Source organism: Perognathus longimembris, chromosome 12 (genome assembly GCF_023159225.1).
Source record: "Perognathus longimembris pacificus isolate PPM17 chromosome 12, ASM2315922v1, whole genome shotgun sequence".
Taxonomy (NCBI): domain Eukaryota; kingdom Metazoa; phylum Chordata; class Mammalia; order Rodentia; family Heteromyidae; genus Perognathus; species Perognathus longimembris.
Genome location: NC_063172.1, coordinates 68,146,739 through 68,160,399, shown reverse-complemented (window position 1 = coordinate 68,160,399; position 13,661 = coordinate 68,146,739). Strand labels below are relative to the sequence as shown.

Below are 13,661 nucleotides of genomic sequence, written 5' to 3'. Positions count from 1 at the left end.
AATTTCTGAAGATATTAGAGTTATAATTTATGATGTTTTTTCTTTTTTGCTCCTTAGTCACTGGTTCCTTATAAGCTAAACCTGGAGAAGAATAAGGGAGGAATGAGTGAGTTGCTGATATCATATTCTCTCTCTCTCTCTCTCTCTCTCTCCCTCCCTCCCTCCCTCCCTAATACTGGGATATGAAAGAAGTAATCAGGAATGGATCTGTGTACAGGACGCCAACACGATTCATGGGGTGGATTCATGTCCTTACCCGTTCCACAGAATCATCCACTGACATCAGAGTCTGGAGCCTTTTGCGCTGTAAAGCGTTTGTAAACTCCATGTGGATGGGAAGCATTGGTCCTGTGTACTGCATAATCCAGTGTTTATCCATGTTGGGTGCATAGTTATAACTTGGAGTTCTGAAAGTATCCAGAAAAAAGTCTCACTATATACATATGCATTTATTATTTGTCCATCTAGGAACAAGGTAAAGACTGTGAAATGATCGCACAGAAGGGATCATTTAGATCCTGCTGAAAAGATCTGAAACCCTCGTTGCTGGCGGCAGCATCCATCCCATGAAGGCACTTGAACTCACACTGAGAAACCAGGCCTGACTGTGGACACACAGCGTACGTTCACGTGGGTTCAGTGCTGAGGTGTGGAAGAAACAAATCTACACGATTATGTTACAAATCTACGGGTACAACTCAGTAACACAGAAGGGAATGTTCTCAGGGTGATGTTAACATGTAAGGTTTTTATTGTTAATTAGCCTGTTAAACAGTGTAAAAACAAACCTTATGGAATACGACGAACCACAATGTCAACACATTTTTGGCTTCCCTCTTGAATCTCTTAAGAGTAGTATCCTATTGATTACTTATAAATGTCCATGAGGTGTTTTTTCTTTCTCATTCCATTGTATATTGAAACTATTGATTTAATTATATTTGCTGGAATTTCAACCAAGACTAGTTCTGCAATGTATACACATACCAATTTATATATTTAGACAAGAAAGTCGATCTGGGTTCAAGGCACAAATTTTGTGTACTACAGGGAAGCACATTTTAATGTGCCAGATCAAGTTAGTTTAAGTCTGTTTCTAAGCTGGTGCAGAGATCCAAGAAGTATGGCGTACTTTCCACTGGGGACTCACAAAATGCATCACTTCCCCCTTTAAGGTCTCTCCAGCCCTCTCTGCCAGTGGATGTTACTACCTCATACTCTCAACATGCTGGAGAGGTTCTTAAATTGAGAATATTTTTTTCTAGGACTTTATGCTGGACTTGAGTCTTCCTTCAAATGTTGTTAAGCACAGGGCAGTTGTATTTACCACGTGTGGAATGTTGTGTAATCTTTTATACAGGCTATCTCATTTTGTGTCTCGGTTGTTCTGGGAATTGGCTTTACTATCCCCATCTACAGATAAAAAATTAGGGCTTAGTCACATTGATTCATTGCCCCACGTGAACAAAAGCGGTAGAATAAAAACTGGATTCCAAAGTTCACTTGCTGTAGCCAAATGAGCAAAATCAAAGTACTTCCTACACCGAGAATGCTTTGAATATAATATCTTGAATGAAATGACCAGTTTCACATAATAAGCAACCATCTATATTGATTGCGAAATCTGGTCACCCCTTCTCTATTCTGGGGAGAAACCCATCAGTGAAGGACGGTGGATAAGGCTAACTAAAGTACCAGGGGTGTGAGTAAAGAAAAGGGCAGAGAGGTAAGCTCGACAGGCCCACAGGTTTATTGGAATGAGCAATCTGAGAAGGACAGTGAAGCCTTCTTCAGCCCGCCTAGAGAGACAATGTCGCCATTTCCTTACAACTAAGGTCTCTTCTTAAGGTGGGAAAGTGAAGTCCGATAGGTCAGAGGCGCGGGGCGGGGCGGGGCGGGAACAGGGAAGGGCTCTGGAATCCTAGCTTGAGTTTCAGGAAAGGGGGGGGGGGGTGTTTCTACAGCATCTTGTAGCCAAATGGGAGGTGGCTCTGGGCTCACAGGTTATCTCTTTGACAGCCACAGGGTGTTTGGGGGGAGGGGAAGGGGAAGGGGAAGGGAGGTGACTCAGCTGGCTGGCGGCTAGGCCAGCTCTGGTGTTTTTCAGGACGTGGCTGTCAAGAGGGGAGATGAGTATTTCCAGCTTAAGTCATTTTTCCATCAGCTCATAGATCTATTTTGGTTTGAGGGATGACTATATATACATATCATTTAAAATGCCTTGTGCAGACGCCCTTGATTTTCCTCCATGAGCCAATAAACAAATAGAAAACCATCTGGGCGTCTGGGTTCAAAATAAATCCCTTGTACTATTAAAATGCGTAATCTTCAAGTATTACTTGCCATTTTTTCAAAGAGAAAATCACCACACACACACACACACACACACACACACACACACACACACACCCCGCCTTTTCTCTATCTTTCTTTCTGGATTTGTGTAGACTTTTCTCCCAGGGCTGGCCTTGAACCGTGATCCTCTCGGTCTCAGCCTCCGGAGGAGGATTCCCGGCATTGAGTCACTAGCTCCAGACTTCAAGGAAAAACTTCTCTCCACAAGCCCTCTTCTGCCTCCCAAAGACGTAGCTCAAGGGCCACACGGGCCTATTCTTTGGCCTGAAAGGATTCCACTCTGTAGAAGGGACCACAATGGGGAGGAACCGGGTGACAGTGAAGTCTCTGTTTCTCATTCTGATGCAGCATGTCAAGTTACAAACGGGATTAGATTAAAAGGTTGCTGAGAAGGAAAGGGGAGGCTTCTAAATCCCCTTACAAAGGGGTTTTCACTCATGGGGGGGGGTGGGGTAGTTTGAGGTCAAAGAAATGGAGCAAGTGGGTCTGGAAAGGTCTCCTAATCATTTGCTGATATGTGCCCCGTAAGAGAATATAGCTATAAAAGATTACACGGGGGTTCTTTCTAATAAACATCCTCCTCTTGCTGCCTTTGATGTTGAGTCGGCTTAATTTTAAAATAAATCTAGTTTAGCTTTTTTCTTTAAACCACAAAACCTCAACGCAGATAAAAAATTATAAGAGAGAACCGACATGCAGCCTCCCAGGGGGCGAATTACATCGTCCCCGGGTTACCTTGACACTCGCTGCGGAGCCCAGGCGCCGGCAGCAAGTTACAAGCCTCCAACCGGACTCCCGGATTTGCTGAATGACAGGTGTTCAATCTGGTTTCTATCAAAAGGGCGAGCTCGGGGCCCGCGGTCAAAGCTGTCCATCCCCCTCGGGTGGGCTTCCCTGGACTTGTGGATGAGAGGGAGACCCGCAACTCCAGGGGTGGAATCGCAGGTGGGGTCCCAGTGGGTGGCGGGGAAAGGGGAGGACGGGCATTTGCCTTCCGAAAGAAGCCAGCCGGCCCCGGCCTCCTCCCGAGCAGCTGCGGTTCTGGGACCCGCAGGTGGTGGAAGGGTCTAGGGCGAGTGGAATCGACAAGGTTGTTGAAATGTGCTGCGGTTTGCCCCCTGCCGAGCTCCGCTCAATTCCTTGAAGATGCAGCCTTCAGGGAAAATGAAGGCTTCCTGCCTTAACTAGGGATTGCCTTCAAATTATTTAAACCAGGCTCAGCGCTGTCTGTCAGCTGGGGCCCAAGCCACTGAAGGCGGCGGGGCTGTTTCAGGTTAAAGTGGAAAACAAAGCAAAATGAAATGAAAATATAGATTTTTGTTCTCCTACTAGGTTTTGGAAGCGCATCTTGTCACAGCCCCAGCTGGGTTACTTACTAGATCAGGACCGAGGACAAGTGTTTCTTTGTGATTCAAGCCTCAGTTTCTTCATCTGTATAATGGGAGCAACGACTTCTAAGAAGTGCTTATGAGATGTAAGAGAGATTGCTGTGACTCTAGAGAGCAAGTTCTGGAACTAACGATCCCTTCCTTATAGGAATTTAGGAGAGAGATTATCATTTAATCACTCATTGGGCACTTTGTCTCCATTGTACCAATAAGAAGGCAGGATGCTCACGATTGGCCCCTCTCGTGATGACATCACAATGACCCGTGCCTTGAACCACAGCACTGAAGAGGACCTCAATGCCCTAGCCATTAGGAGGAGAATGGATGAACACATTTTTTTTCTCCTGTCCAGAACAGTTCCTCCAATCCTCTCAACCTTCGTTTTGACATAGACTATCCTGCTTCAATCTGAGTGTCCATTTGGGGTGCAGATATGAAATCTGACTCTCACATTGACTACACCAGGGAGAAGGCAGGTGACACTGACTATAGCTTTAAAATAGGATGAAAAGGCAAGGGACACTGTTATTGTTGGCCAGGAGTCAGTGGCTCACATCTATAGTCCTAACTACTCAGGAGACCAAAATCTGAGAACTGGAGTTAGAAGCCAGCCTGGGAAGCATGGCCCAAGGGGGAAGAACACCAGCTATGAACAAAAAAGCTGAACAAGAGCATGAAGTCCTGAGTTTAAGCCCTAGGGATACACACATACACACACACACACACACACACACACACACACACACACACACACACACACACACACACACACACACACACACACCCCAGGTTGGGGGGTATGGCCCAACTGGTAGAGTGACAATACAGCAAGTAAACCTAGAAAGTGTGAGGCCCTGAATTTAAATCCCATACTGGCAAAAATAATAATTAACTGTGTCAGCAGCAAACTACAGGTGTTGGGCCTGACAATATTTTCTGTTATCTGTAGGATTAAGGGTTTAAGCAAACTTTAGTGTCCTAGAAAACATACTCCCTACAGAACTATACTTTCAAGAAGACATATCTATATCCACAAAGTTAAGTCCACCTCTATTTGAAACTTTTAAAGTTTTCCCACCAAGGCAGTCCTGTACTCTGAGGTTGCTTGTTTGGGGTTTACTGCTCAGCACCCAGATCACAAGTTTCTGAGTTCAGCCTCATTATCACACTGCTTCCCTTCGGGATTTGATTCTCTTTTCAGTGTTAACTTATTGGCAAACCATGGACAAGAATCCTGAAAGTCAATAATGAAAGGATCTGTCCCAGCCATCCCAGGGGACCATGCGGAGATAGTCACGGACAGGAGAAGAAGGTTCATAAGGAGGGTTATTAGTGGGGCCATAGCTCCCACGGCAGAGGGAGCAACATGGCGACTGCACCTTATCCAGGTGGCGGCTTCTCTGGGGCTAGAGGGGAAGTAGGTAGGTCTGACTGGTGAGTGGGAGCGGCCCATTATAGCTCTAGCGCAGGGCGTTTAGGTAGGGGTGGGTCTGGGGGCTAATGGGAGGAGCTGAGGCCCTGAGGTGGGGGAAATGCTAACAAGTAAGGTCCCCTTTCTCTGCCATTGGTGGGTATTTTAGGGGAGGAACTCTTGCTGGCAAAGAAATAGTTTCAAGAAGTGCACGTGGTATGTATTAAATCCATACTTGGCAAATTGCAAAGAAGTTAGCAGTTCATTCTTACTGCTGCCATCTTTTAGTAAGAATACATTTTTGTGTTTTATATTTGAACATGTGTTTTCTTCATTTGTTATTTAGTCTCAAAGAATAACAAAACCCAACCAGTTAAATTTTTAAAAGGACCATCGTTTGCTGAGAGTAAAATAGGTCTCAATTCCCAGAATGAATCTGTTACACAGATTTAAGACACACATTCGGTGCTAAATTGGAAAGCCTGTATTCAATGGCTTGAGCCACACCACCTTGATTTCCACTAATATTGAATGCACTTAATTGACTGTGGACATAGTCCCCGTCTGACTTCAAGTAGGTGGAATTTAGTCACCTTCAGTCCAGTATCAAATGACCTTGATTACTGAGTCACACAGTGACTGCTGGAAATCCACAGGAACCATCGCTAGTGCTCACTGTGGCTGTGACAGAAAAAGCGGGCCCAAGAATCAAGTGGTGGCTCCAACAGTGTTGCTAACTGCTCATAAGACCTGGTCTTTCTATTTGAGGAGAGGGTGGTATGCAGTTTTAAGTTTCATCTTCCATGCCTGCTTGTTCGGCTGTAGCATTTGATCCACACTCCAAGCTTAGTTTTTTGCTGGTTATTTTGAAGATGGAGACTCGTGGATTTTTTTTCTTGGGTTAGCCTTAAACTTTGATCTTGCAAATCTCAGCCTCCTGAGTAGCTAAGATTATAGGTGTGAGCTACCTGGGTCCAGTGTCAGCCTTTAATTATTTTTGCTTTCAATTAAAAATGAGAGTATTTCTGAGTTTACTCTGAACTCATAAAGCATTATTGAAATATCTTCATACTATCTTTAAAATATTTCCATGTCAGCTAGCTAGAAGAGGTGAACAGAATTCATTCGGTAAACAAAGAAGAATCTGCAATGACTGTGAGCAGCTGGCTAGCCAGGCCCCGGAAGCAAAGACAGAATGTTTTCTACAGCTTTCAGGACTTGGCTGCCTTGCCTAACTCCACAGTACCAGACAGAGAGCTGTGCCCTTGAACTTCAGGGATCTGAACGAGCAGGGGTAGGTAAAGAACAAAGGCGGAATATAGAAAAGAGAGCATTAATGCTGCACAAGTCTGTATGGAGAATCTCAATTGTGATCGTCAAAGGCACGACCCTTCATAAATCTGTGCAAGAAACACAGAATGTGCAAATTCATTGTAAGGCAAGATATTACTTTCTGGCTTTAGGTAACAGTACGTTGGAAAATCTTTATCCTGTAGCTTGCACAGAGGTATATTTTCCTTTCACATGGTATGCTTATCCTAAAGCTCTCACCTCTCAGTGATTCTTGCCAATTGGTGGGCATGAATTGTTCCACCAAGATTTTAGAGGTTGTTTGAATGAATGTGTGTGTACACACATGTGTGTGTGCACGCACAAAAGCACGTATAGGCATATGTGCTTGTGTGTATGTGTTGTAAGTATGGGAAGAAACAAGTGGAACGCCGAAGAACAACAAGTAAAGGCTTTTATGAAGGGGACTCAGGCAATAAGGCAATTGTAGCCTCCTCAAGGCAATGATAGCCCAGAGGGCTATGGAGGAGAGGATTCATTGCAACATATGATAGGGTCTTAGCCAGAGCGACCCACTTCATGACCCGCATGAAGATGTGAGTTTTCCCACTGGAGGAGACCTTTCCAGATGTCCCAGAGGCGGAGTGTCTGATTAAGTAGTACTGCCCCAGGGCTTAAGGGGGCGCTAGCCACACTCATTCCCCTCAACTTGTAAAGCCAGTAAGGAAGTAGGCTGACACGGGTGGCTTGCTCTCTGGTGCATGGCGAATACACTGGCCGCAGTCTGCAGGCGTCACTGAGCTGTAAGCCAAGGCTGGCTCACTGGGATGGGTGAGGCTCCGCCACCGAGGAAGACCTCCGAGACCTTGCTCACCACAGAGAACAGCTGCAGCTCCTGCTGTTTTCACAGGGCCGGCTAAGCGTTCTGCAAAACACTTAGCTTCTTCCCTTCCCATTGCTTTGCATGCCGCCTTGCGAATGTGTTTGCTAAGGAAACCGGCCATTCGGTGGCTGTGTGGGCCACAATGGACATCTTGTCTTCAATGTGTCTCACTTCCTTTGTCTGAGGACTGAACTCTAAACTCACTGCCTTCCACATGGACACACACACACACTCCCTCCAGTCCCTTCGTCCCAGGGAGGTCTTCACAACAGAGAAGCCTGAAGTTCAAGGCCTGCTGGAAACAGTGCTTCACACCAACGAGCTGCCAGAAGCCCAAGGCGTGCTGGCGAAGAGAAACCCATGCCAGCCCCGTGGATCCTCATGCTCCATGGCTCAGAATGCTATCTGAACAGACGATTGTGCCAGGTGGTGGGGGCTCAGGCTGTAAGCCCAGCTGCTTAGGGTGTGAGATCTGAGGGTCATCATTCAAAGCCAGACAGGGCGAGGAAGTCTGTGAGGCTCTTCCCTCCAGGTAACCACCGAGATCTGCAAAGGGAGCTGTGGCTCAAGGGGTAAAGTGCCAGCCTTGAGCAAAAAAGCTCAGGAACAGTGCCCGGGCCCTGAGTGCAAGCCCCAGAACACAAAAACAAAGCAAAACAGAACAAACAAGAATCCTGGCTCCTATGTCGACTTAGAGGTCAACAACCCAGACAGGGGCTATGCTTCCCTGGCCTTTTAGAATTGCCATCTCGAAAGGCTCACCACAGTGCAATCTTAGCTTGTCAAGAGATGCGCCACGCCAACCACGGATAGGCTCGGAACTGTCTCGCGTAATGCTGCACCTTTCGTGGGGCAAGAAGGATCGTAGATTGGCCGTTGTAGAGGGTTCTTCATGATAGAAAGGATTAGTAAGAATTAGCCCTGGCGGAGGACCTTCTGCATTCCAGATGCATGTGTGTGTGTGTGTGTGCACACGCATGGGGCGTGTATATCCATGATCCCTCTCTGAACTCTTGCTCATCACACCACGTCACGGTGCCGGTACTACTCCATTTTAAAGATGAGCCCCTCTAAATGCTGACAGGCTAAGGAAGCCACTCAGGTTTAGTGAGGGCCACTGAGGCAGAAAAGCAAGAAAGCAGGCTTGTTTCCTGCTAGGGCCTGAATGTTTCATTCTGCCACACATAGGTTTTGGTGTGTGGAATCAATGGTAAGGGCATAGCTGATTCATTTGGAAGAAAAAGAGATGACTCCATTTGCATGTGGGAATGACGTCTTGTTACTGCTCTCCTGCAAACGTGCTGAAGTTCCCACTGTTTTGCAAACCATTTCTTCTTGAGCTTTACTGCTTTCTTTGTACTCCATCCTGCAGGTCTCAATCACCTCGTAGGTCAACCCACTTGTACACGGACCCTTGCCTAGGCCATTGTCTGTCCTTGGAATCATCGACTCAACATCTAAGAGAGTCGTCTGCAAACACTTCTGCACTCTTTCTTCTTCTCCAGTCTTGGTGATTGAATCTAGGCCCTTGCACAGGGTGGGTAAGCACTTTCTCATGTTAGTTATATCCACTTTACCACTTCAGTTTTGCTACCTTGGCCTCACTGGCCTAAAAGTAGAGATTCTCCTGCCTCTGCCTCATGCGTGTAGCTAGAATTACAGGCACGCACAGCCACACCCAGCCTTTCCTCATCGTTTGAGCCCCATTTTGGATGCCCCTTGGTCCAAGTAATTTCCCCATGTTCTGTATTTGCCTTGGAGACTTGCCTGGCTTCCTCCTAAACAGAGGTTGAGCAAACTTACTTGGCAAAGAATCAAACAGCAAACAGTTTAGGTGTTAAGGCCATGCAGCTTTTGCCACAACTATTCCACTTGGCTGTTGCTTTCCGAAAGCACTAATAGACGATACATAAATGAAGGAGTGTGGTGATGTTTCAGTAAATCTTTTGTAACCAAAGCTGGTAGCAAGCTGGGCTTGAATAGTGAACCCCACTGTGTCAACCGCTGTCCTTACTTTCCGATTTCTAAATGTCACCATTCTGTCTTCCTTAGCCTGTCTCTGGGCTGTCCTGTCCTGTATCCCGGGCAGCTCTGAAACAGAGGCAGTACTCATGCCCACTGGGGGAGGTAAATGGAGTGCCGCATTGTAGGAATCAGAGGTGATTGCTCTTTGAAGCTGCTGCTGAGGGGCTGAGCTTGCTGCAGATGCCTGGCGCACTTTCTGTCCTGCAGCTTAGCGGGCAGAACCACTTGACCTGCTGCTGATTTCCCACAGACTTAGGGCCCTGCCTGGATGCTTCACAGGCAGACTGATTTCCAAGGAACCAGAAAACACCTTATTTTATCAGTCCCTCCTCTGTAAACTCAAGGAAACACCTGTAAAGTTTATGGTTGTAGAAAAGCCACCGTAGGCTGGGATCTTGCTAATGCAACCCAAGAGGCTATGCATGTGATTTTCTGATTCACAAGGAAGGGGAGAAGGGTGAATGAGTTTCTGGGCCATCGGGGGAAATCTCAGAGACTTTTTCCTCCACCGAGTCAGCTGGTTACTAAGTTTTAACTGAGAACCCCTTCCCAAGCGGCTTCATTCATGAATTTATTTGCAGATTATACATAGGGAGGAGTTTCAGAGCTCCAATCCAGTAAGCCCAAGTCCATGAATTCAAACCTCACTACCACAAAAACGAACAACAACAACAACAACAACAACAGATTTGGGGCTTCCAACTTCCTGGGCATGTGCAGGAGGTGATTATCTGTCTTCACAGTCAATCCTGGTCCAAACCAGCTCTGACTTTCTTTCTGATCTAAATCACTTGACGTGATAGAGATGATCTTCAGTTATCCCTTGGTTATTAGAAGACACAAAAGAAGACTTGGGCAGTGTGCCAGTGACTCACACCTGTAATCCTAGCCACTCAGGAGGCTGAAACCTGAGGCTTAAGGTTCAAAACTAGTCTGGGCAAGAAAAATCCATGAGACTCTTGTCTCTAGGTAAGCAGCCCCAAACTAGAATTGGAGATGTAGTTCAAGTGATAGAGCACCAGCCTTGAGTGAAAAAGTTAAGAAGGCCCAGAGCCTGAGCTTGGGCCCCAGTACCAACACACACACACACACACACACACACACACACACACACACACACACACACTTAAGGATAGAAAGAAGTTCTTCTGGCATGTGTAATAATCAGCAACTAGAGTACAGTTTTCTCTTTCCAGGATGATTCTATCTGACATCTTGTCTTCAAAGTCTGTGTGGATGGAAAGTCAGTGCGCTATTTATGGAAACGAATCGATACTGGAGGCTTGTGATAAAGGAAGTAGCTATCAATTTCTTTTCTCTGCCTTCTATCGGATGAGTTTTTGGCAGATCCCTCACCAGGCGTTCTGAACGGAAGACGGCAAATTGATTGCAGTGGCGGGGAGAAACAGCGTGGACAGCGTCCACAGGAAAACCACGTTCTTCGCTGCTGAGGTGCCTAGATTTCCCACCCAGGCCTAGCGAGGACTGTGCGCTCGTTCCGTCTCTCCTCACCCAGGCCTAGCGAGGACTGTGCGCTCGTTCCGTCTCTCCTCGCCCAGGCCTAGCGAGGACTGTGCGCTCGTTCCGTCTCTCCTCACCCAGGCCTAGCGAGGACTGTGCGCTCGTTCCGTCTCTCCTCACCCAGGCCTAGCGAGGACTGTGCGCTCGTTCCGTCTCTCCTCACCCATGCCTAGCGAGGACTGTGCGCTCGTTCCGTCTCTCCTCGCCCAGGCCTAGCGAGGACTGTGCGCTCGTTCCGTCTCTCCTCACCCAGGCCTAGCGAGGACTGTGCGCTCGTTCTGTCTCTCCTCACCCAGGCCTAGCGAGGACTGTGCGCTCGTTCCGTCTCTCCTCACCCAGGCCTAGCGAGGACTGTGCGCTCGTTCCGTCTCTCCTCACCCATGCCTAGCGAGGACTGTGCGCTCGTTCCGTCTCTCCTCACCCATGCCTAGCGAGGACTGTGCGCTCGTTCCGTCTCTCCTCGCCCAGGCCTAGCGAGGACTGTGCGCTCGTTCCGTCTCTCCTCACCCAGGCCTAGCGAGGACTGTGCGCTCGTTCCGTCTCTCCTCACCCAGGCCTAGCGAGGACTGTGCGCTCGTTCTGTCTCTCCTCACCCAGGCCTAGCGAGGACTGTGCGCTCGTTCCGTCTCTCCTCACCCAGGCCTAGCGAGGACTGTGCGCTCGTTCCGTCTCTCCTCACCCAGGCCTAGCGAGGACTGTGCGCTCGTTCCGTCTCTCCTCTCTGCCGTCCGTCCCTCCCCTGCCCCCCCCCCCCCGCCCCTGCTTTGCATGACTTCTGCCACTCCAATGACGCATCGGGTGATCTGAGAGCCGGGACCTGAGGAGGCCCCCGGGCCAGGCAGTCAGGCTGTGTCTTCTGCACAACTCGAATTGCACACGGGCGACAACGCAGCTGGAATATGCACCCGGAAGGTGGACACCCGTGAACACCCGTCTCTGCAGCCGGATGGCCCTGCGTGGCCACTCCGCTTCTACGGGAGCCACGGCGCTCGCTCACCGTCACCGTGGAGAGCCCACGCGTGCCGCCTTCACACACGGACAGAGCTCCGGGTGAACGCCGTCCCCTGCCCAAATCGTGTGGACGGGGCGCTCTGCCCAGGCCGGCAGCTCGGGTCGGCGTGCCGGTTACCCTGCCGCCCCGGCGGACGCCGGCACCTCTGCCTTGCCAGGCGAGTAGGCCGAGCGGAAGCCCACGGGTGAGGGTGGGGTGGGGGGGCGGGGGGGGCCGAGGCGGGTACTCACATGTGTTGGGAGGCATTGGGGTACAGTTTTGAAAACTGTGGAGCGGAGTCCTCGGGACCGTGGGGCGCAGCGTGGCTGACCACCATCATTACGGGCCTATGGGGATACATTCTCTTAGACATTTTGAAGTAATTAATGCTCTCGTTAGTGATTAAGTCAGTGAAGTAGTCCTGAAACATACATTTGACACAAAACAAGAATTACAAAAGGTGACAGTCATCAGATCACATTTGAGCACTGCTTTCTTCAGAGCAACTCACTGGACGCAGAGGCAAGGTCAGAGGCAGGAGAGAAAACGGCACTTCCCATGGCAGCGCCGACATCTTCAAGGAAAGAGAAAAACCGGTCGCCATTAAGTTCTGTTCTAGGGATGCTGGCCGAGGAACATGCAAACAAAACATGTATTTTCAGTAATGCACAATTTAGCAATTAGGGAAGGGGGGGGGAAAAGGGCAAGTCGTGTTTGCCCAAGATAATGATCAGAGCTGGCAATGCCAGCACAAAAACACATGCAATGCCGGATACATATTCCATTCTCAGGTTTCCTTGATGTAATTCGTTGGCAATGCATTTTATTACTTCAAGGGCAGGAAATACCCACACCCACTTCAAATTCACAGTTGTGGAACACACACACACACACACACAGAAACACACACACACTAATGCCTATAGAAGTAAATAAAAAATAAGAACAGATCTTTCCTTTCAATGAAAACTTCACCTGTGGGAATAACACAATAATCTCTAATCAAAGCCATCAGTCCCCATTCCAGGCTCCTGGGAAAAGCTGCAACATTTTATCAATTCATTTAAACCTGAAACATTTAAATATAGGGAGCAGTTGATTTCCTGCCGATTATACTGTGTTAATTGCACAACTAAAGGAATACAGCTGCTGGGATTAGTGCCTGACTTGCTAATAAAATGACTTAACCCACCGTCAGGGGAGGGCTGATGCAAGTCTGTGAGGGGGAGGGAGGAAGTGAAATGAAAAAGGAAAGAAAAGATGAAAACTTAAACTGAACCACCTGCTGCCTTTAAGTGTGTATCCCTGGCCTGGAGCGCCAGTATAAAGTCGACTCAGAAAGTCCTGGGCAATGTTCACAATGTCAGAAACCTCCAGGCGTAGCTAAATCACACGCTGCTGGATTTAAGGACCAGAACAGCTGCAAAAGCCATGCAAGAGGGGCAGAACCCTGTGTCACATGTCACTGCAAGGACACGTTCACAGGCTGGCCCCTTCTTCTCCGGGGCGTCTGTTTCGTTTCTTTCCTCACTATTTAAACAAAAAGATACATGCTCTTCTTGGACACAGTTGTCTTTGATGCTTAATCAGCTGTGATAATGAGCAAGTTACGCTGATTTAGTATTTGGGGAGAATCTTGATTACTTTGCTCTGCTTAGGACAACAGGGAACGAAAGGTTAATAGCTTGAACAAGGAGCATGGAAAGCATCCCCAGCGATAGAAAAGGACAGCAGTGATGTTAGGGCTTACGGCACACGCCGTCCGCATGCCAGAAGGATATTCACAACCAGGGAACC

General features: G+C 48.1%; 1 protein-coding gene across 1 annotated transcript in view; it reads right to left on the bottom strand.

Annotated features, from left to right (window-relative positions):
• Sulf1 (sulfatase 1) overlaps positions 1 to 13,661 on the bottom strand; it is a 76,486-nt gene that overhangs the window by 37,627 nt on the left and 25,198 nt on the right. The window contains exons 5-6 of the mRNA XM_048358779.1: positions 12,116 to 12,285; positions 257 to 407 (exon numbers count right to left, since the gene is read on the bottom strand). Of these exons, the coding sequence (XP_048214736.1) occupies positions 257 to 407; positions 12,116 to 12,285 (321 nt within the window). The remainder of the gene's footprint in view (positions 1 to 256; positions 408 to 12,115; positions 12,286 to 13,661) is intronic.